The 23,557-nt window shown below is 50.7% G+C and overlaps 1 protein-coding gene across 5 annotated transcripts in view; it reads left to right on the forward strand.

Moving 5' to 3' along the window:
• NPHP4 (nephrocystin 4) overlaps window positions 1-23,557 on the forward strand; it is a 127,636-nt gene that overhangs the window by 75,056 nt on the left and 29,023 nt on the right. For all 5 annotated transcript variants that reach the window (XM_082398689.1, XM_082398690.1, XM_082398691.1 and 2 more), the window contains exons 11-15: window positions 10,738-10,799; window positions 12,735-12,842; window positions 14,096-14,244; window positions 14,401-14,592; window positions 15,046-15,233. In XM_082398689.1, coding sequence (XP_082254815.1) covers window positions 10,738-10,799; window positions 12,735-12,842; window positions 14,096-14,244; window positions 14,401-14,592; window positions 15,046-15,233 — 699 coding nt within the window. The remainder of the gene's footprint in view (window positions 1-10,737; window positions 10,800-12,734; window positions 12,843-14,095; window positions 14,245-14,400; window positions 14,593-15,045; window positions 15,234-23,557) is intronic.

The following is a 23,557-nucleotide window of genomic DNA, read 5'->3' on the forward strand; positions in this document are numbered from 1 at the left end:
ATGAACAAGTATGGATGTGTGCCAATAAAAATTTATTTATAAGCACAGATCGTTCACCAAACTTGACCAGTGGGCCATACTTTGCAGATCCTTTTTTTCTTTTTCTTTTTCTTTTTTTTAATGTGTAATAGTCTTTATTGAAACATACCCAAACAGTAGCCAGAGTAATCTCTATTTTTTAATTTTTATTTTATTAAGTCTTTTGAAAATGTAATATATTTAGATGTTTAAAAAATGTTAAAGTGGGAAATAGTAAATAGATGACCCAATTTTCTAATGGGTTGCTGGTCTTTACCAATTGATAGAAGCTCTTGTTATGTTAAACGAGCCCTTTGTGATAAGGTTGCAAATTTATTTTCTCAATTTGTCTTTTTTCTTTTGACTTTTCTTGTAGTGGTTTTGCCAGGAGTTTACAAAAATTTTCATAGTCATCTATTTTTCTTTCTGTAAATTTATTTATTTATTTTTGGCTGTGTTGGGTCTTCGTTGCTGCGCACGGGCTTTCTCTAGTTGTGGCGAGCGGGGGCTACTCTTGGTTGTGGTGCGCGGGCTTCTCATTGCGGTGGCTTCTCTTGTTGTGGAGCATGGGCTCTAGGCATGCGGGCTTCAGTAGTTGTGGCACGTGGGCTCAGTAGTTGTGGCTCGCGGGCTCTAGAGCACAGGCTCAGTAGTTGTGGTGCATGGGCTTAGTTGCTCTGCGGCATGTGGAATCTTCCCAGACCAGGGATCGAACCTGTGTCCCCTGCATTGGCAGGCGGATTCTTAACCACTGCGCCACCAGGGAAGCCCCTCATAGTCATCTTTTTTCAATCTTTTCTTTTAAAGCGTTAAGAGATCATATTTTAGTTAGAAAGGTCTTCCACATTCCACGGTTATAAATAATTCTCTCAAGTATTTTTCCTAGTAATTTTAGGGCTTCCTTCTTATATATACATTTAAATCATTGATCCATTTGGAATTTATTCTTGTATAAAATATCAGTTTACATCCAATTTATATTTTTCTAGATGACTATCCAGTTATCCCAATACCGTTTAATTCTTAATGTTTTCCCCATTGATTTAAGATACCACTCTTATTATTTATTGAATTATTACTTGCATTTATTTATATTAGTGGGTTCTAGTTTTAAAAAATTTTTATTGGAGTATAGTTGATTTACAATGTTGTGTTAGTTTTGGGTGTACAGCAAAGTGAATCAGTTATACATATACATGTATCCACTCTTTTTTTTTAGATTCTTTTCCTATATAGGCCATTACAGAGTATTGAGTAGAGTTCCCTGTACTCTACAGCAGGTTCTTATTAGTTATCTATTTTATATATAGATCCTTTCTTTTTTGTTGTCTTTATCAGGTTTTGGTATTATGAGCATGCTAGGTATGTAAAATGAGTGTTTACTTGGGGTTCTCTAGAGAAACAGATATACATACAGTATAGGAAGAGATATATGATGAGAAATTGGATCACACAATTACGGAGGCTGAGAAGTCCCATGATCTACTGTCTGCAAGCTGGAACCCAGAAAAGCGGGTGGTGTAATTCAGTCTGAGTCCAAAAGTCTGAGAACCAGGGCAGCCGGTGGCGTGGATTTCATCTGGGTCTGAAGGCCTGAGAACAGGGGGCCGAGGGCAGGAGACCCATGACCCAGCTCTGCGGTCAGGCAGGAGGGGTCTAGTTCTTCCTTCCTCCACCTTTTTGTTTTATACAGACCCTCAATGGATTCAATGAGGCCTCCGTCCCCCCGCCCCCAACTAACAGCGGGAAGGGCAAACTGCTTTAAAACTGAGTCACCCCTTCAAATTCGAATTTCATGCAGAAACACCCGCACAGACACACCCAGAATAATGTTTAACCAAACATCTGGGCGCCCTGTGATCCAGTCAGGTTGGCACTTAAAATTTTAAGCTTTTTCTGTGTTTGCTACCTTTTCCTGTGCTTTAAAATAGTTTAAACAAAAGGCAGGACCTGTTTCTTGAAGGTCTGATAAAACTTACCCATAAAACCATCAGGAACTTGGTGCCTTTTGAAGGGATGTTTTGACAACCATTTAAATTTCTGTTTATGGTTATTGATCTATTTAGGTTTTCCATCTCATCTTGTGTTACCTTTTGGGATACATATTCTCTAGAAAAATGGTCAATTTCATTTAGTTTACAAAGATGTTGGGATAAAATTGTATGCAATTTAAAGCTTCTAATTTGTATCATTAAATAGCAAAAATTCAACCAAGTAAATTTTAAAGCTCTAACTGGCTTTATTGAACAATTCATGAATCAGATAGCATCCCATCTACCAAGTAGAAAGGCACTCGGAGGAGCTGAACAAAAAGGAAGACCTTTATAGGCAGAAGGGGGAGGGGGTAAGGAAAGAGCGGGCTACCTCACCTTCCTCTGGGGGATGGAAGGGGTCCACGTGGCTGGTACCTCATTGGTGCCAACCAGAAAATTCCAAACTGGCCAGTTAAGACCACTTTCCTGGGGAACAGTGAAACTGCAGTTAGGTTAGGTACTACGCCATGGTTCGGTGACATTGGCTTAGTACAAGTGACAAGTGACTCCATTCTGGGCCTGTTGTTTCTTTTTGAAAGTATCTATGATTAAGTTCCCTTTCTCATTCCTAATATTTTGGTGAATCTCTCCCTTTCTTGGTGAGGCTTATCCAAGGTTTCTTCACTTCATCATTCTCTTCAAAGAACTAGCTATTGGTTTTACTTATTGGTTCTCCCGTTCTTTGTTTTTGTTTCTAATTGTATCTTTAATTTTAATTAACTTAATGAAAATTTAATTTTATATGCTTTTATCAAGTCCATCCTCTTAATTTTTAAAAAGTTTAAAAAAAGTTGCATGCTTAGCATTTTTTCCCTTTATCTGTTTAGGAATAATATCACTTAAGGTTCTGCAGTTTTCTTCTAGGTGCAGCGTGGACTCTCATATGTTTTGATCTTTAGTGTTCTTATTTCCTCAATTGTTGGGTTCAATTTCTGTTTGCTTTTACCTAGAATGTAGAAGTGTTTTAAAGTATCCCCACGTTAAAAAATACACTAGGGCTTCCCTGGTGGCGCAGTGGTTGAGAATCTGCCTGCCAATGCAGGGGACACGGGTTCGAGCCCTGGTCTGGGAAGATCCCATGTGCTGCGGAGCAACTAGGTCCGTGAGCCACAACTACTGAGCCTGCGCGTCTGGAGCCTGTGCTCTGCAACAAGAGAGGTCGCGATAGTGAGAGGCCCGCGCACCGCGATGAAGAGTGGCCCCCGCTTGCCACAACTAGAGAAAGCCCTCGCACAGAAACGAAGACCCAACACAGCCAAAAATAAATAAGTAAATTAAAAAAAAAAAATACCAATGATTTTAGAAAATTGGACAGGACAGCACAGTACGGAAAATAAATATCCTCTATTAAAAAAAAAAATACACTAACCTCTTCTTGGCCTTTCAAGTGGGCCCTTGCCCTCATCCTTCAAGCCCGGCTCAGGTGTCTCTTCCCTGCAGAGCCTCCTTTCCGCATCTCCCGGCCTTTGTAGATGCTGCTCCTCATGTTATATCGTCTGTTGTCTGCTTCTTCCTTCTCCTACTGCTCTTGGGGTGTGTCAGCCAGGTTTGCCCTGGTAACAGGGAATTCCCGACTCTCACTGGTTTAAAACAGAAAAAGCTTTGTTTCCTGCTCTCGGTCCACGTCCATGTGGGGTGGTGGCGGCTCTGCTCACTGTGGTCACACATGGCAGTTGTCACCTGAGTATCGCCGGCCGCCCCCCACGGCACAGAGAAAGGCCCAGAAATGACCCGCGTCCCTCCTCCCAGCCCAGGGGCTAGAGCTGGCGTGCGGCCCCGCCCAGTCTCAGGGGCTGCACAGCGTCCCCGCGAGGCCCCAGAAGGTGAAGAGGTGCCGGTCCCTGGTGTGGATATTCGTTCGGCATTAGAGACGATCAGAGGAGCATCTCACCAGTGGGGACTCCGCTGATTCATCTTTCTGTTGCCCAAAGCATTCAGCACGTGTGGGTAGAGAAATGGGTCACTCAGGACTCTTCCATGATAGAAACTCAACTCAAAATAGTTGAAACGGAGAGGGAATTGATTGGCTGGCGTGATGGAGGAGCCCTGACGTGAGGCCTGGCTGCGTCCTGGCCCCTGAGCGATGCGGTGAAGACCTGGTGTGTCTGTCGTCTGTCTGTCTGTCTGTCTGTCTCCCACACCTGCCTGCTCAGCCTCCAGCTGTCCGTGGTGGCTTCCTTCCAGGCAGGGTTTCCCCACCTGGTGGCTCCGGGAGCTGCTCGGTTATCCTCGGACGTAGGCATCCCAGCAGGACGGACTTCTTTGGCTCAGTTGTCCAGTCGGGGTCCTGAGATGGAGCCCCTCCCTCTGCCGGGTCACCTGCCTGCACCCCGAGTGACGGGATGGGGGTGGGGCAGGGCGTGCGTCCTGGGTCACACACCCTCTCTTGCGTGGGGTTGGGCCAGACCCCCTGACCACAGGGGTAAGGGCTGGGGGGGTGAGTCCCCGAAGGGAAACCATCAGCGCTGCTCTCGGGAGAGAGGGTGGATTCCGGCGGTCACCTGATGGACTGAGGGCCTGATCTCCTGTCCCACGTCTTTGCCTGCACTCAGCTGTTTCTACTGCGTAGTTGCGTCCCAGCTTTGACCAGCTTTTCCTGCATTTCTTGATCTTCGAATGAGTAGAGATTGGTAGTTCCTGCCAGTGGGACCCGCCTGTCTTCTGGAAGCTCACCATCTCCACCCCCAGAGGGTCTGCTGGGCACAGAGCAGGGCACTGTGTGGGCTCCAGGGAGCACTGTGGAGGTTCAGGGGGTGGGGGGACCCTGCAGGGAGGGCTCCCCCACAAGGCGTCTTGCTTTGGGCTCGAGGTGGTCCTGTCGCCCGCTGAGCCGAGCCTCTTTCTGGATGACCGGGGGGAGGGTGTTACTCTCCCGTGTGCGGGGCTCACCGAGCCCCAGCGTGACGTCCTGAGGTTCAGAGCTGCTGGGCGCATGCCCTCTGGGTTCTCTACCGAAAGGGTTATTGCTGCGTCCTTGGCAGACAGGAGTGGATGCTTCAGCTGCTGGAGGGCTCAGGGACTGCGCTCTGGTGCAGACGTGCGGTAGCAGCGTCATCTGGTTTTCAGCTCCCGTTTGGGGACCCGCAGATCTGCGTGGATGGAACCTGGTTCCATTTGGTTTACTTAATTTGGATTTATCACCGCATTCATGTCACGTTAATGTGATCGCCTTCACCCCGGGTTCCAAGCATTTGAAAACGTTGCCTCCCAGGACCTAATATAAGAGACTTAAATATTGGCTGATGTTTAACTTATGATGGAAACTTTTCCTACTTCAATATTTTACCAACTTATATGGTTCCTTTGGAAATCTTAACGATATGCAGCTGTCACTTTAAGTGAGGTGCTCTGGCTTTCTGTTATGAATTATCCTTTTTATTTTTTCTGCAAAATTACCAGGGAGCAAAGGTCCATTCATCACCCTCCGCGAGGGGGTGTGTGTGGGGCCGCTAGAGGGCCCTCCGTCTCCAGTTTTTGGAACCCGGCATTTCCCTGACCCATATTTTGCTTTTGAACGTTCTGGTGGCGTCAGAATTTTGGTGTGCCTGCTTAATAGATATAAAAGCAGCCGGGTAGAAGGGGCCATTGAAAATACGTAACCCTGGTGTTTCCCAGAGCACACGGAGTTAGATGCTTGACGTGGTTGTGACCTCGTGTGCGGGCGACGTGCTCGAGAGTATCCTCACTGACGGGCAGCTCGCCTGCCCCGAGTCGTGTCACCAGGCAGTCACGCAGCAGTGGAGGGAGTGGAGGATGTCGGCTGAGCAGGGGGTGGAAGTTAGCGGCCGGGAACCCAACACACCTGCACAGCATCTGCCGGGGAGCGTGAGTGAGCGTTTCAGAGCCAGGGCTTCCAGGAGGGAGATCACGCTTCTGAGCCTGGTCCTTGAAGGTGACCCAGCCTAGGGCTCCGGGCACGTCTCATACTTCCCACTCCTCTTGGGCCTGATTCGCCGAGACAGGGCACCTCTGGATTCCTTCAGCACAGGGACCCAAACCCACTCCATCAACAAGCATCCCTTTACCTCTTCCTAGATTTTGCTCACTTCCTCCATTCCTGTGATCAAAGTCTTCAAGAGGATGACTTTTTAAGCCCAAATAATTAGGAATAACGGCCTTTCAAATGGGTCGGCCTTGTGAATTCTTAGTGTCTGGAGTACCATTGAATGCTGAGTAATCCTTTATTTTCAAGGTCTGATGGGGAAAGCTGTTTCTCACAATCTTTATTTAAATCACAGAAATTGTGTCTTTGGCTGTGACGACCCCTTCCTTCCCCCTGCCCCTGGGGCAAGCTGTTCGGCCCCATCCTGGAACATCCCCAGAGCCCCGCCTTCCTGGTCGGAGGCCTGGCCCCTTCCCGCCTGGCCCTGAGCATCCACGGTTGCTAAGCAACAGCCTCCTCTCCCTTCAGTTAAGCACAGGCAGGTCTGTCTGCAGGGCAGCCTTTTTCCCCACGAATCCCGCTCATCAGGCCCTGCCGGCTGATTCTCTTTTCCTCCGCCCCCCAGGGTGCGCAGCTACGTTCAAGCAAAAGCGTTCTCTGGAGGGCAGCTTGCACTGTGGGGTAAAGGGCTTGAATGCCGCCTTTCATGCAGGGCCGGCTCCGGGTTGGTGTTCATGCATGGGGACCCCACCAGCCTTCCCGGGGAGGACAGTGGAGAGACCCCTGCTCTCTCCAGCCTGGAGGATGTCCCCAAGCCTGCTGCCTGAGCTCTCTCGTGCCTGTGTTCTTACTTTCTGTCTTTCTGTGATGCTCGCCCACTCGACTCGTCAGAAGTGCCGTCTGAGAAGTGCTGACCTGAAAGGTAGCCCCTCTTGCCCTGGAGCGTGGGGTGGGCCTCAGGTCCTTGTGGTCTGCACACCTCCCCACTCCCCCCGGGCTGAATGCAGAGAAGCGCGGGATGCAGGTGTGTGACCTGGCGGGACGCGGACAGCCCAGGTTTGGGGCAGATCGCAAGCCCCCTCCTGGCCTTTTAGTCAAGTGTAGGGCACTCGGGCTTCTAGAAGCTGAACTGAAGAGAGGACTGGACACTTGAGCTTCTGTCGACAGCGCTTTTCAGCAAGCGGAGGCTGATCCGGGAGCAATAGGGTGTCGGGGAAATTCATCTTCAGACGGGGGCGCAGCGGCTGCAGCTGCAAACGTGTCTGTCTCAAGCACTCAGTCTGCATCATGGTTGGCTCGGGTGGCATGGCAACCGCTGACTCAGTCCCTTCCGAGGCTGAGGTGTCCCTGAGCTGCACAGAGCGCCTGGCAAAGCTGTCGTCTTAGTCTCTGCGTTCTTCTTTTAACGACCAGGTGACTTACCTGAAGCCAGAGCCCCGCGGCGCCACGGCCAGACGTGGATGTAATTCCCGGTGGGGTGACGGGAGGGCCCCGTCTGGGGAGGCACCAGCATCCCCTGCCGCGGGACCTCGTCCTCTGCGACGGGCCGCCTGGTGCCATCGGTTCAGCCAGGAGCGTGCTCAGGCTCCAGCAGGGGCACAGAGACGTCCCTGATAATGGTCAGTAAACTAGAATTTAAGTTATTTTAAATTCCACGGGTAGTACAGGAAAGCACGCTTACTCACGTGTCTAAACGGTGAGGTTCTAGCCCCTCACTGTTCCTGCCATTCCACGCATTTCTGTGAATTTACCTACAGACCTTCATCCCCGTGTCGTTTTCTTTCTTCTCCTTTAACAGAGGTGGGATTCCCTTACGCGGGTTGCTTGGTAACTTGTTTCCGCTCTGTAACTTGTCTTGGCAACGTCCCACGTCAGGACCCGCCCGTCGACCTCCCCCTTTTTAATTGCTTCCGGGCTCCACACCCAGATGGACCAGCTTTAATTCAGGGCTTCCATTTTCAGGAACACGTGGGCCATTCTCATGGTTTGCTGTTTTCAGCGGTGCTGCGGCAGAGGTTCTTGTGCACACGTCCTTGTGCACGCTGCAGATGTCACCACGCACGCAGCCTTTGCACACACGTGAGGGCCCCATGGTTTGGTCTTGTCGGCCCCGGCAGCTCGCAGCCTTTTCGTGCTCAGTGGCGGAAGGCGGGCTTCCCAGTGAGACCCCAACACCTCCGTCGTGGCTTTTGGGAGACTTGGAGGAATGACAGTGGACACCTCTGGAGGACACTGTGTTGTCCGGGCTAGACCGTTAGATTGCGTAGTTTGCAAAGCAACTTAATCAGCGACTACCGCATGGAACATTAGAACAGAAAGGTTTGAAACCAAGTTATTTTGTGGTCTTGGTGTATTTTCTCACAGCCCGTGCCTCGCTGGGGTGTGTGGGTTTGGGCCCTGCGATCCCCAGCAGGCACTGCTTTCATCTGCTGCAAAGCCTTTTTTGTGCGGTTGGTTGTCTAGGAGGTTAAGATTGTGTAAGTCAGGATGTAAAGAATCGCCTCAAAAGCACCACGCAGTACCCAGCTTAGACAAACTGGGGAAATAAAGAGCGTGTGAGAAGTTTAACGGGCTTGGAGGGTTTAGCTTTCCGCAGGGCTCAGATCTTCCTCAACTAGAGGACGCGCGGCCCGGCTCCCGAGCGCCGGGCTTCTCCGAGCAGAGGAAAGTGGAGCCGTTTCCTGCAGGTTTTTCCTCTCTGCCAAAATCAACCCGTGTAGCTTTCAGCCTCCTTTTAGGGTGGAGCAAAGGAGAACCCGGCGTGCTGCTCTCCTGTTTCATCTTCTAGACTGTTGCGGGTGGCGGGGTGGTGGTGGCGACCAGTGGCTGCCCGGATCCCTGAGCTGCCTGGGGAGACGCACGTGGCTTCAAGGGCAGCGGGGCCCTGGCAGAATCCTGGTCTGCGCTTTGCTCCTCGCGAGATGACATCTCTCCTGGGAAGCGAAGCTCGCTCGATGACTCGCTAATTCCCTCCAAAGGGAGCTCGTTTCAGGAACCGGAGGCTCCCAGGACTAGAGGGCGCCGCGTTCTTTGGAATCACGTTAACTTGGCTTTGAGAAAGGAGCTGGGCTGGCGAGGGGCTGGAGAGCCTGTAGCTCAGCTCAGGCGGGACCAGCGGAGTTGGGGGCCTCCCTCCACGCCGGCCCCCGCTTTCCCCGCCCCCTGTTCCTCATCAGCTGGATCTCTCCTCCTGGGGTGAGCCTGCAGTGCCTTCTCCAGGTGGATTCCGAGGTGGCTGGAAGGGGCTTTGGTGGCATGTCGGCCCCAGGGCACAGCAGGGCCGGCTAGGGGGGCGCTTCCCACGTGCGGTTCCTGCCTGGTGGCTGAAGCTGCGGTGGTGGGATTCAGGGCCGCCAGGGGAGGCGGGCGTCCTCCCTTCAGCCTGCACAGCATCCAGAGTCACGGCCCTCGGGTGCACTGGCCGGTCGGTAGGTGCTAGGTGCCGCCCGCGCCGGCCCCGTGCCGTGTGCCCTGGGGCTTGGGGGCCACGGGGTCAGGTGAGCTGCTCATGGGCACCGCCCGGTCCGGGGCTCAGACGTGGCTGTGCGGGGACTTGGGCAGCAGAGACCACCGGGGAGGGAGGGAGGGCCAAGTGCGGGCAGTCAGGGCCACACGCGGGTGACAGGAGCAGGGCTAGTTACCTGTGGGGGGCACGATTTCTCAGGGCCCAGGACGTACTGAAGTCCAGCCGGCGGTGGTGTCCACATGCAGCGGCCAGAGTCGGGTCACTGTGAAGGGGACCGACATGAATTAGGAAGACGCGGTCCTCAGGGAGACCAGACACATCACCTCGGACAGGTGCCCGGTCCCACCTGGGCCTTCAGGGGAGCGGAGGGGGCCCTGTCAGGATGGGCCCCGGCCAGCGGGCAGCCCCACCGTTGACTGGAGGCGGTGATGTTGGCGGCTGACGGCAGAAGAAGCACGCGTGTATGGGCTGATGGGGAGGTGATGGGTGGCCCCTGACGCCGGAGCACAGTGCTGAGAGTCTGGGGGTTTCAGGGACTAGAGTGAGGCCTGGACTCCTAGACAGGAGTGCAGGGCCTGGGATGGGGGTGGAAGCAGCGCAGGCAGACTCCAGCCCGGTCCTGCCCCGGGGCCACCGTGCGGTGACCGTGCTCGGCGGGTGGGGACAGCGCCGTGGGAGCGGTTGCTCCCTCCGCAGTTGGGCACCTCCGGCGCTGCAGGAACCAGCCTCGCGTCACCCAGGGCAGGGGCGCCCTTGACCCCTCGCTCCAGGGACCCCGTGGAGGACCGATCTCGACTATTCCCGGTACGAACACGCCTGCACTCACACCCATAGAGTGAGTGGGCCTCAGGGGACGGGCTGTGAGTGATGGGACAGCCAGAGCGCCCAGCCGTGCGTGCGTCTGTTTAGAAGTTTCTTATGTAACAGAACAGCAAGTGGGCCCCAGGCAGGGAAGCACCGGCCCAGGCAGACATCAGAGCCCGGCCCCACGAAGGCAGGGGAGGGTGAGCAGGGGAAAGGACGGGTGAGCCTTGAGGTGAGCGCACGAGAGCCTCACATCTCCCTGAGCGCCCGCGGAGTGAGTGAGCCTCGTGAGCAGGGAGAAGGAGGCTGAGGAAGTAGGCAGCGAGCTCGGGCGCCATCCTGCAGGCGGTGACTGGGGACGAGCGCCCTGGGTCTGCTCGCCAAGCACTGGGGCTGCCCAGTGGCCGCTGCCCAGCTCCGAGCACCGGTGACCGCTGAGGGGAGACTCACGCCAGGCCTGCCTGAGCCGGGCTCCGGTGCCCTTGCCCCACCCAGGCTGACGGCCCCTCCCCGGCCCCTGTGCTTCCTCCCAGGCCTGCCGGCACCACCGCCCCGGGGGCTCACCACCCCCCAGGACTCGCCAGTGGGACCAGGGGTAAGTCCAGGCCCGAGAGGCCTGTTTCGGAATTCCACAGTCAAGTATTTAAAGGTTCTGGGTGTGGGAAAGTCTCCTTTGCATCTTTAAGAACAGTTGATGTCCTGTTTACTTGTGTGGGCTGGGAAGCGTGCCAGCGAGCCGGGGGCGGGGGGGGGGGGGGGGAGGGTGTTGGGGTGCAGGTGTCCTCAGTTGCCCTCCTGCCTGTCTCCGCGGCGGGTCCCTAGCGCGCTGCTCCCAGTGCCGGCTGTCAGGGCCGTGGCTTCTGCTGGTTGTTAATGATCCTCCAGTTGCCATCGAAGGCCTGTGTCCACGCTCAAGCTGATGTGTTCTCCCGCAGTTATGTCTGACGGCTGGGAATCCTTCAGGACTGAATGGCCTTTTTCCCCTTCTGAGACACTGAGGAGTGCCCTTCGCCCCCTCCTCTCCTGACCCTCTGCTAGGAGAGGGCGCCGGTGAGGCCGTGGCTTCCCCAGGCAGCAGCCGGCAGGGGCGCCGAGCAGCTGGTGCTGGAGGGCACAGGGCGGCACCGACAGAGGCCAGCATGTTGGCGGGCCTGTTGGAGAGCTGACGTCTCCTACGGTGCTAGGAGCTGCGGCCACCCCTCAGGGATCCTGAGCCGGTTGCGGGTCTGCCCGTGGCTCGGGGCTGGCTCTAGCCAGCGTGGTTTTTGAATGACGTCAGAGTTGGCTTGTCCTCCTGATGACCTTGTCTGCCAACGTCACCCTGGACGTTGGCTTTCTAGAAAAGTTGAATGATTCAGTATCCAGGGCTGTCCCCAGGATGTGGCTTTAATGTGGACCGTGCAGCTGGGAAACTGGACCAGAAGTGAATGTGGTGTTTGCCCGAAGACACGTGTTTGGGGACAGCCTCCCGGGCCCTGCTGGCCCGTCCCAGCATTTTCCCTCCAGCGGTTGGCATGGTGCCCCTAAGTGCTGAGGGACCACAGGGCAGCACCTCCAGCCCCAGAGGCAGGAGGCGCTCACGGCGGCTTGTGTGCTCTGAGGGGAGCTGAGCAGACCCTAAATTCTTCTCTGCCCCTAAGATGCTGCCTGGATCCCCCAGTGCCCCTCGCCCGTTTCTTCAACACGTCTTCATGGGTTGGGTCCTTCTCTGTACCAGCACCACCCCCCTCTGCCCCCCCGGGCCAGCTGTCACTGCTGATGACAGATGTCTCATTTGTTAACGTGTATATTATAAATAGAGACCAGGATTTGAGAGACGGGTCTTCAGTAGAGCGAGGGCCCTCCACCTCTTCACACCGGCCTTTTAGAGCAACGTTCGTTTTCCTCACGTTAGTTACATTTACCTGACCCTGTGCCGGGTACCTTGCCAAGCCCTTTCTCACAGTAGGCCTGTGATCTAGGTACTCTTAGCATCCCCATTTTACAGGTGAGGAGACTGAGGCAAGACCAGGTTAGTTAGGCGACTTGCCCACATCACGTGGCAGTGAAGTGGTGGAGTGGGGCTTCCAGGGCCCACGTCAGCTGCCATCATGGTCACTGCCTTAACGGGCGGGTTCATGTTGTAGGAACACAGGTGGTTAGAATCAGAAGGGGTCTTGGAGAAGTTCAGTCCAGGGATGGAGGTGAAACCCAGAGAGGTTCAGAGACCAGCCGGCCCTGCAGCCCGAGTGTCAGAGAACCCGGCTTCCCTGGCCATTTCCCCTTCTCCACTTGCTTTTCCTTGTTAATAATATTTTTATTCAAATATTACGATGTGGGAGAAACCACAGAATTACCCCTCTCGGTAGTTAGAAAAGAAGCAATTAGACGTGATGCCGGGTTCCAGGAGATTCCAGACCTCACTGCTCCCTGTGGCCACGTCAGAGTCTTCCCTTCCTTCCCAAGGGTCTGTGCCAGCGGGGGGTGGGAGGGGCTTTGTGAAGTTATTGGGGTGCATTTTGTCGTCTTACCCAAGCTCTCTTCCCTTCAGCTGTCGCTTTCCCAGCTGGCGGCTTCCCCACAGTCCCCAGCTCAGCGCCGCTCGGCCGAAGCTCCCTCAAGGCCACCGGGGAGCCCCACGCCCCCCCTGGCCCCGGGGGTAAGTAGCCTGCCCCTCCGCCCGTCTGCCTCCTTCCAGGGAATGGCTCCAAACCCCTGACTTCTGTGGAAGTCTCCGACTTTTCGAGCTGCCCTGGTCCTTGGTGAGGTGACCGAGACCTTCCTGGGTTCTCTGTGATGCGGGCGTTTGGGATGGGGGCTGGACATCACCTCCCTCCAGCTTTAGATATTTGCCACCATCCGTCTTGGTGACCAAGGGTATTTGGTCTGGGAGCTTCTCCTGCCACAGGGCTTGATTTAGGCTTTGCTCTACCTGAGAAGACAAAGTAAAAGCGCCCTTAGATCTCTGAACATGAGAGGAAAAGGAAAGTTTCGCTGGAGATGTAAATAGAGGTCCGTCCAAGTTGCCAGCTCCCCCTCCAGGACGCTCGCCTTGCGGCTGGAGGAGAGTTTGTGAAGCCCACTGTCCCCGATCCCAGTGGAGCTAATGGGCTAAAATAGGTCTGTTTCCTTTCTCCTGAACTTGGGGGACTCACGTAGAGTTTGCTGGTTCACCTGCAGACTTCAGTCTTGCCTTGGAAGTCTGTTGAGGAAAAATGGTTCCATTTAATTACTTCCTTGAAAACCCTCATGGTGAAATGCCTGATTCTAAAATATATCTGGGCTCGTGTCATCAGAGGCCCGTGTCCCTTGCCTCCGGTCACGTGGGGCTCCTTCTAAATGAAACGGGAAGCTTGGGAGGCCAGCTGGAGGGAGAGCGTCCCAGACCCCATCAAGCTCTTCCTTTAGACGGAGGTGGGCGGAGGGTGCCGGTGAAAGCCGAGAGCATTCGGTGACGTGGGGACAGGGAAGCGTTCACACAGGCTCAGGGGCTCCGTCCCACAGTCTCCCTAGCGTTACTGGAGATGGTTTCCTCTTTCTGTTCCGTAGACATGGTTTTAAGGTTAATTTGCCTTCTCAGGCATCAGATGTCTCCTGTGCTACTGAGCTGTTCAAAAACTTATGATTCCTTCCTCGTTGCTTTTCGACTCACATAAAATACAGGATGCCCAGGTGAATTTGAATTTCAGATAAACAATACTTTCCAGTATAAGTGTGTCCCGGATATTGTGTGGGATATACTTATACTAAAATTATTCATCGCTTACCTGAAATTCCAGTGCAGCTGAGCCTCCTGTGTTTTCACTTGCAGTGTGACAGAGGCAGTGCACCCGTGAGCCCCACGTCCAGGCATCCTTGGTTACGGGTTGGGATCCTCATTGGCCTCACCTGGGGCCCCATTGTGTTCGGCAGGAGTTCCCCTTGGAGGGCAGGATCTCTCACCTGGAAGCTGACCTGAGCCAGACGGCCTTGGCCCCGGGCACATCCGCCGCTGAGCAGTTGCAGGAGCTGCCTTTCACACCTGTGCACGCCCCGCTCATCGTGGGAGCCTGGACCAGGAGGTGAGGGCCGGGTCTGGGAGGGCCCAGGGCAAGTGCCGTGTGATCAAGACCCTTCGACCCCCTGAACGGTAGGCTTTCCTAGAGAGCTGGCTTTCCGGGTCCTGCCTCTTGGCTGGCCCTTTCCTGGAGGCTGGCTCAGGAGGCTTTCTGTTCCAGCTCTGGAGGGAAGCCGTCACGAGCCTCCCTAGCGCTGCTGCGGTCCGCCGGCTTTCCTGAGATTCTGGATGCCAATAAGCAACCAGCCGAGGCCGTGAATCCTACAGATCCCGTGAAGTTCAGCCCTCAGAAGGAAGAATCAGACTGTCTGCAAAGCAACGAGATAGTGCTACAGTTTCTTGCCTTTAGCAGGTAAACTCTTGAATGTTTGGTCTGTTGCTCTTTTCCTGGCTTTTGCATTTCTTGCGTTGAGGAAGAACTTCTGTGTGGCTCTGGCAGAATACTACGATCAGGTCTTAACGGGACTGCGGAATGCCCTCTGTCTTTATTTTCGTTTGGCTGGGACCCACCCACTGCCATTTCCAAATGCTGTAAAACCTGCTTTGACCGATCTCCTGTGGTCCTTAGTTACAGCGTGGACAGAGTATCGCCCTGTCCTTGGGTACTGGTGTAGCCCCGAGATCTGGGCTCTCCAGCCATGCCTGAAGTGGGGGGGTGCCCGGCGGGCTCCCCGAGGTCGCAGTAGGGCAGCTGATGTGGATGAAGGAGGCGGCCTCTCACCTGCTGTCTCCCTGCGAGCGTGTGACGAAAGCCCGGGTTCTCCGCCCGGACCCTTGATTCACTCGGAGCTGTCGTTGGATCCAGGGTGTCCCAGGACGACCAGCCAGCGCCGTGGCCACAGACTGTGTATTTCACCTTCCAGTTCTACCGCTTCCCCCCCGAGACAACGCCGCGGCTGCAGCTGGTTGAACTGGACGAGGCCGGGAAGACCAGCTCAGCCTCCCTGCCCCACCTCCTCGTCCTGATTCACAAGGACGGCTCCTTTGATGCGGGTGAGCGCTGGGCACCCGGCAAACGCGAAATCCAGGGCCAAGCTTTGTCTGCGAATTTTATTATTTAAAAAATGTTGAACAGTGAAAAACTTCAAACACGTTCACAGTTTGAGAGAGGAGTGCAATAAATCAGTGCTCCTGCCACTCACCTCTGCAGTTATCAGTGACATCCCTGCCCAGGTCCCTCCCCAAACCAGGGCTATTTGATGCAAATTCCAGACGTTATATGATTTCATCTATAGATATTTTCTTATGTAGATCTAAAAAAGTAGAGTCTTTATTAAAAAACATAAACTCAATAATATTACCCCATCTAAAAATTAATGATGAGTTAATATTATCAAATATCTAGCCAATGTTAACATTTCCCCAATAACTTCATAAAATTTTTTAATAGTTTGTTCAAATCAGGATCTCAGTTAGGTCCGTACGTTGGGATGGTGTGACTCTCCAGTCTCTTTCTATCTGTAGCCGTCATCGCCATCCTGTCTCTGTTTTTTTGCTTTAATCTATTTGTTGAAGCCGCCACGTTGCTGGTCCCCTGGAGCCTCCCGGTGTCTGCACTTTGGTTTTGCGGCCCAGTGGTGACACCTGCGGTGTTGCTCTATCCCCTGTTTTGCCTGTAAATTGGAGTTAGATCTAGATGCGTGAGCAGATGCATCCTTTTTGTTTGGGGCAAGGAGTCTGTATTGCTGGAGGTGTGTCCCCGTCTCTGCAGCAGCACGAGGCCTGGGTTGCTTCTTATGCTTCATCAGTGACCATCAGGACTGGTGCTTATGGATTGATCACTTCATTCAAGGCTGCACAGTGGTGATGTTTTACTCCTAGAATACGTCTTCGTTTGTCAGCCAGAATGCTTCCTTAAAACGAAGCTTCTCCTCATCAACTCTTTGGTTGCCTTGAGGTGCGATTCATATAGAGAAGGCAGAATAATGCTTGATTTTCTTCTCTTTTGTTTGCTAATTTTTAAAATAGTGAGACAGTTCCCAGCATCCTTCAAGGGCGGGGCCAATGGCTTTTTTTTCTGATATCATTATCAACTGATGGATTTAAACTGCAGTGGACTGAACATACCAAATATGTTGCTGTTTTTGGTGGCCAGTTGTCCTGTCTTTGGCCAGTCACATGGCTCGTAAGGGACATACCTGGGGTCTGAACCACTGCTGCCTCTTGAGTAGAACTTAACAGGTGGAAAAAGACGTGTTAAAATATTAAATGAAATGAGTTTAACAACATTAACATCAGACAAAAGTGACAAAAGGCAAAGGCAGTGCTGGGGATCAAGAAGCCTATTAAATAATAATTAAGGGAATAATTCACTAGGAAAAAATGATTCTGAATCCGTGAACTTCTAACAACCACAGCTTCCAAAGATAAAGGACAAATTGATGGACTTTATAAGGAGAAACTGACAAACCTACAATCATAGGAGGTTTTGACACACTTCTGTCAGTAAATTGATTGATCAAGCAGAAAAAAATTAATGAGAATATTATAAAATACAATTTAAAGAGATGGTCTTATAGAACCTGTACAACCAATTTAGAGAATATGCTTTATTTTCAAGTATCCTTTGAAACTTATAAAAACTGATTATTCATATATGTGTGTATATAAGGCCTCCAAGCAGGTATTGCCATATACCAAGAGACCCTATGTCTAATCTAATTTTATAGCATTCTTTGACCATAATACCTCAAGGTCAGAAATCATTCACTGCCCTCCCCCTGGAAGGCTCCAAACTGCTGGATTTTTTTGAATTTTAAAACATATTTCTAATTTTTCCCTAGGTAAATGAAGAAATCAGTATAGAAATGGCTACTTAAAACTGAATGACAAAATAATATTGCATATCAAAACTAATAAGTAAAATGGCCTCAGCCATAAAAAGGAACGAAATTGAGTTATTTGTAGAGATGTGGATGGACCTAGAGACTGTCATATAGGGTGAAGTAAGTCAGAAAGAGAAAAACAAATATCGTATATCAACACATATGTGTGGACTCTAGAAAAATGGTACAGATGATCTTATTTGCAAAGCAGAAATAGAGACACAGACATAGAGAACAAGCGTATGGATACCAAGGGGGAAGGGGGTATGGGTTGAATTGGGAGATTGGGATTGACATATATACATTATTGATACTATGTATAAAACAGATAACTAATGAGAACCTACTGTATAGCGCAGGAAACTCTGCTCGATGTTCTGTGGTGACCTAAATGGGAAGGAAATCCGAAAAAGAGGGGATATATGTATACGTATAGCTGATTCACTTTGCTGTACAGTAGAAACTAACTCAACATTGTAAAGCAACTATACTCCAGTAAAAATTAACTTAAAAGAAAAGCTAATAAGTAAAATGGTAATTACAGGGAAATTTGCAGCTTTAAATGCTTATATTGTTGGTAAAGAAGAAAGTATCGTTTAACATGCTGATCTAATTGTTCAGCTCAAGAAGTTTGGTGAAAAAGAACCAGAACGAACCCAATAAAAGCAGAAGGAAAGAAATGAGAAAATGAGCATAAATGCTTAGAAAACAAAGAAATAGTGGAAAGGGTCAGCCAAACTGTTGGGCGCGAGGAGTCACGGGTGCAGCAGTTGATGCCCCGTTCCCTTGTCCAAGGTCAGAATCAGTGCGGAGAGTCAGAGCCGTTGTGGGAATGGGGTTAGCCCGAGAGCCCGTGGTGCTTGCCGGGCCCCCATCAGGTGAGCGGCAGGCAGAGGTCGGGCTGGGCAGCCGCCATTGACCTGGAACCTGGGGCAGAGCTGCCGCCCCCCGCTTGCCTGTGGACTGCGGCCTCCTCTCTTCCTGTGGACAAATCTGAAAAGAAGAGACAGGGGAAGGGGTGAGAAGCTTGGACTCTGCTTCTTCCCCCAAACCCACCAGCCTGTGAGCTGCTCTTGCCCTGGGAGGAGGGTATGCTGGGCAAAGGGCGGCACGGGCCGTCCCTCTGCACGGAGGTGGGGCTGGGGACGATGTGTTCCTGCAACCTTCCTGCGTTTTGTTCTCTCAGCTCGCGTAACCGTTGAGTTTATGGCCAGCGGGGCTGTGGCCCTCCTTGGGGGAGGGGACCAGTCACCACTGGGGAGGTTTCCCAGCCTTCCTGGGACCACTGCTCCCAAACCCACCACCTTTCCTTTGCCAGTCCCCCCAGGACCAGCAGTGGGTAGTTTAGCCTATGTCCCCAGAAGGCTCGGAAATGGATCAGAATAATGCATGGATTTTGGGGCCCCTCTGCACCCATTGCTGACCATTCACTCCCTATTCTGTTTCCTGTGCTAAATGCTATCCAGTCACTTGATCCAGTGGAGCTCATCGGAGGTTCTGCAATGAGGTTAAATGATAGTGTTAGGATAATTCAATAAAAAAGGCCAGCCACTTAGAGACGCTCCTGATTTGACTGTAAACCCCTTTCCATTATGAATTGCCCAGAGAGAAATTAGTCCAAAAATTAAATTTCCCTGCAAGTGGAAGTCCAAAGAAATTAAACTCCAGAATCAAATTTTCTTGTCATGGTGAATTAAAATTCGAAGTCCACAAAGGCTTTGCAATTTCTTACACAGCTGAGTCTTGGCCAAAGACACCTCTGACTGAGCAGATCTGGGCTTCCTTTGGCAGCCCAAACTTGGGGGCTCTCTCTGGATGGACCGGGTTCCTCAAGACCTCAGAAGGTTGAGCTGGCTCAGCACCGAGTCTTTCATGGGCCTCACTTAAGACGTTTTCTTTTGTTGTTGAAATATAACATGCATACAACAAAGTGCACCATTCCATGAATTTTTTTTTTTAATAAATGTATTTATTTATTTATTTTTGGCTGTGCTGGGTCTTCGCTGCTGTGCGTGGGCTTTCTTTTTAGTTGCGGTGAGCGGGGGCTACTCTTTGTTGCAGTGCGTGGACTTCTCATTGCGGTGGCTTCTCTTGTTGTGGAGCATGGGCTCTAGGTGCGCGGTCTTCAGTAGTTGTGGCACGTGGGCTCAGTAGTTGTGGCTCGTGGGCTCAGTAGATGTGGTGCACGGGCTCTAGAGCACGGGCTCAGTAGTTGTGGCTTGTGGGCTCAGTAGTTGTGGCTCATGGGCTCTAGAGTGCAGGCTCAGTAGTTGTGGCTCGTGGGCTCAGTAGTTGTGGCTTGCAGGCTCAGTGGCTGTGGCTCACGGGCTCTAGCGCGCGGCCTCAGTAGTTGTGGTGCACAAGCTCAGTAGTTGTGGCTCGCAGGCTCAGTAGTTGTGGCTCATGGGCTTAGCTGCTCCATGGCATGTGGGATCTTCCCAGACCGGGGCTCGAACCCATGTCCCCTGCATTGGCAGGCGGATTCTCAACCACTGCACCCCCAGGGAAACCCCGTGAATTTTTAAGGATGGTTAGACCTTATTTGTTAGAGCAGTTCTAGATTTACAGAGAAACTGAGCCGATAGCCCAGAGCCCCATATACTCCCGCCCCCACTGTCTCCTCCGTTAGCAACTTCTTACATTCACGATGAGCTGATATTGGTACAGTGTTAATAACTGAAGCTCAGAGTTTACATTAAGGTTTACTCTCCCCACGTTGTACGTTATATGGATCTTGACAAATGTGTAACATCATATATCCACTGTTACAGTATCAACCAGAGTAATTTCACTGCCCTAAAAATCCCCTGTGCTCCACCCTGCCAGCTACTGATCTTTTCACTGTCTCCATAGTTTTGCCTTTTCCAAGGTGTCATATAGTTGAAATTATATAGTGTATGCTTTTCAGATGGCTTCTTTCACTTAGTAACATGCATTTAAGGTTCCTCCATGGCTTTTCGTGGCTTGATAGCACATTTATTTTTGGCACTGAATGATACTCTGGACGTACCTCAGTTTATTTATCCATTCACCTGCCAAAGGGCACCTTGGTTGCTTCCAGTTTGTTGTTCGGGATTTTGTGTGGACATACATTTTCAACTAATTTGGGTAAATACCTAGGAGCCCAGTTGCTGGATCGTATAGTAAAAGTATGTTAAGCTTTGAGAGAAACTGCCCAACTGTCTTCCAAAGTGGCTGCACCATTTTGCATTCCCACCAGCAGTGAATGAGAGTTCCTGCTGCTCCACATTCTTGCCAACATTTGATGTTGTCAGTGTCCTGGATTTGGGCCATCCAAGTAGGTGTGTAGTGGTAGCTCATTGTTTTAATTTACAGTTCCCTAATGACAGATGATGTAGTGTGTCTTTCCATCTGCTTACTTACTATCTGTATATCTTCTTTGGTGAGATGTCTGTTTGGATCTTTAGCCCATTTTTAAATTGGATTGTTTGTTTTCATATTTGTTGTGTTTTAAGAGTTCTTTGTATATTTTGGATATGAATCTTTTATCATGTATGTGTTTTGCAACTATTTTCTCCCAACTTGTGGCTTATCTTTTTCATTCTCTTAATGGTGTCTTTCTCAGAGCAGAGGTTTTAAATTTTAATGACATCCAGCTTATCAATTATTTCTTTTATGAATCGTGCTTTTGGTGTTGTAGCTAAAAAGTCATCACCAAATCTGAAAGGTCACCTAGCTTTTTTCCTATGTTATCTTCTAGGAGTTTGATAGTTTTGCACTTTACATTACAAAAATTAACATTTTGAGTTAATTTTTGTAAAAGATGTAATTCTTACAAAGTGAACACACCTGTGTAACTACCACCCAATTCGGATGGGGCTGTAGAACGTTACAGAGCAACCCCCCAACCCCAGTTGATGACCTCCCCCAAGGGTAACTGCTCTTCTGAATTCTGTCACTCTGCATCAGTTTTACCTGTTTTTTGAACTTAAACGGATCATATTATCCATACCATTTTGAATCTAACTTCTTTCGCTCAACCTCATGTCTGGGAGATTCCTCCATGTTGCTGTATGTAGCAGTAGTTTGTCCGTGATCTTGGCTGTATAGAAACCCGTTGTCCGAACATTCCACAATGCTTACCCATTCTGCTGTGCACAGGCCTTTGAATCATTTCCAGGTTTTGGCTCTTTTGAATAATGCTGCTATGAACATATTTAAAACATTGTGAAGTGATCAGCCCAACAAGTCTAGGTAGCATCCATCATCGAACATAATTATAAAATTCTGTGTTTCTTGTGACGAGAACTTTTACGATCTGCTCTCTTAGCACCTTTCAAATACGCAACACGGTGTTATTAACTGTAGTCACCGTGCTGTGCATCACATCCCTGTGACTTTCTTATTTTATAACTGGAGGTTTGTACCTTTTGGCCCCCTTCACCCATTTTGCCCACCCTCTGCCCCACCTCTTGCAACTACCAGTCTGCTTTCTGTATTTAACGGGCCTGATTCTTTTTTTAAAGATTTCACGTATAAGTGAAATCATATGGTATTTGTCTTTCTCTGATCCATCCACGTCGTCACAGATGTCAAGATTACCGTCTTTTTAACGGCTGAGTAATATTTCGTATGTATACATACTGCATTTTCTTTATCTGTCCATCCATAAGTGGACACTTAGGTAGCTTCCACATCTTGGCTATTATAAATAATGCTGCAATGAACATGGTGGGGGCGGGGTGCAGATTTCTTTTCGAGTTAGTATTTTTGCTTTCTTTGGTTAAATACCCAGGAGTGGGATTGCCGGATCATGTGGTAACTAAAGTTTTTTGAGGAACCTCCAAAAAAGGTTTGGAGGAGGCTTTCATAGTGGCTGCACCACTTTACATTTCCAGCAGCAGTGGACGAGGGTTCCCTTTTCTCCACACCCTCACCAGTACCGGCTCTCTCTTGCCTTTTTAATAATATACGATCATTCTTTTGGTGCACGTGTGTGTGTGTGCATCTGCGTTGGTCTGTGCCTGGGACTGAAGTTGCTGGGTCCCCGGGCAACACAGATGTAGCTTTGGTGCATTCCTTCCCCAGTGCTGTGCCAGCTTACACACCCACTGGAGTAGACGGAAAGTCTGAACTGCCCGTGTCCTTGCTGGTTGTGTAATGTGTGTGGCTCTGTTTGTTTCTTTCACGTGACCTCCTGGTGGGCATGTGCCGGCGTCTCCTGGCTGACCGGTGACCTTCCACACGCTGTCGCCTTCGGCAGATCCTCCTTTGAAGTGCTTTGCCCATTTTTTATTGTGTTGTCTGTTTTTCAGTTTGTAGGTGTTACGTATATATCCTGATCCCAGACCTTCTTCAGATGTTATAAATATCTCCTCCTGCCTTTGACTCTGTTAATGGTATCTTTTGGTTAACAGGAGTTTTCCATGAAAATTATGTCCAATTTATCAGTCTTTTCCTTAATGGGCAGATTTCCTAAGCTACACCCAAAATGAGTTTGTCTCCACGAAGTCTTGAAGATATCCTCCTATGTTACCTTCTAGAAGCCTTTTTTCCCTTTTTATATTCAGATCTAGAATTCATCTGGAATTGATTTTGTGTATCCTGTGAGGTAGGGACTGAGGTTTGTGACCTTCATAAAGAATGCAGAGAGTTAATAGGACATATAAAAGGTTTTAAAAGCATTGGCTCCACACCCACCAAGCTTACGAAGTGAGTGATTTCTCAGCCTGGACTACTTATTTTAAGCAAAATGTTGTTCCCAGAATCCAAAGTTTGGTTTTGCCAAAGATGATAGCAGAGACTCAGGGGTGCATGAGGGCAGAGAGAAAAAGCCCTGGTCTCAGCTCTGCCACACGATTGCTCTTTTCTGGTGGGTGGACCCACTTATGCAAAGTGGCGTTTGAGACGTTGTTGTCTTCTGGCAAAGTCTGGACGTTTACAGTCCTGGCAGCCCTGACCACCAGCTCTCGTGGAGGGTCACTGCTTCCCCTCCTGGTCTGCGTCCTGGGGCCCAGAGTCCATGATGCGGCTCCCACACGCCCTTGTGGGCAGCCCTCAGCAGGCTCATGCCGAACGGCGGCCACATCTGGTCCAGCGGGAGAAACCGCAGCTTCTGGAACCTGCGGCCCATGGGCCTGCTGACTGCCTCTGCCACACTAGTCCCTGTTCTCCATTGTGAGTAGACTCTCTTTTGTTTCCTCTTTTTCTTCAGGAGTGGGATGTGCCTCTGGACTTTCCTCCCTTACTACTGTCCCCCACTCCTTTCAGGAAGGTTCCCCCAAGTTTGTGACCATTTCATCTGCTTGTGTTGGTCCCCGTCCTTCTACACCACATGCACGGGGCCGCCTTTCCTTGTTATTTCCCTTGCTTTCTTGCCTGTTTTTTTCTAGCATGTTGTTTGTCTAACATGCGTCTCTTGGTGTTTTTGTCTAGTGGGGTCTTGCCTAGTGTGAGAGCTGGAGTCTGGGTCAGCCAAGAGCATCCATTGTCCTAAAGAACTCTCGTCCATCTTCCCGCCCCTGAGTTATC

Source organism: Balaenoptera borealis, assembly GCF_965194805.1.
Source record: "Balaenoptera borealis genome assembly, chromosome: 1".
Taxonomy (NCBI): Eukaryota; Metazoa; Chordata; class Mammalia; order Artiodactyla; family Balaenopteridae; genus Balaenoptera; species Balaenoptera borealis.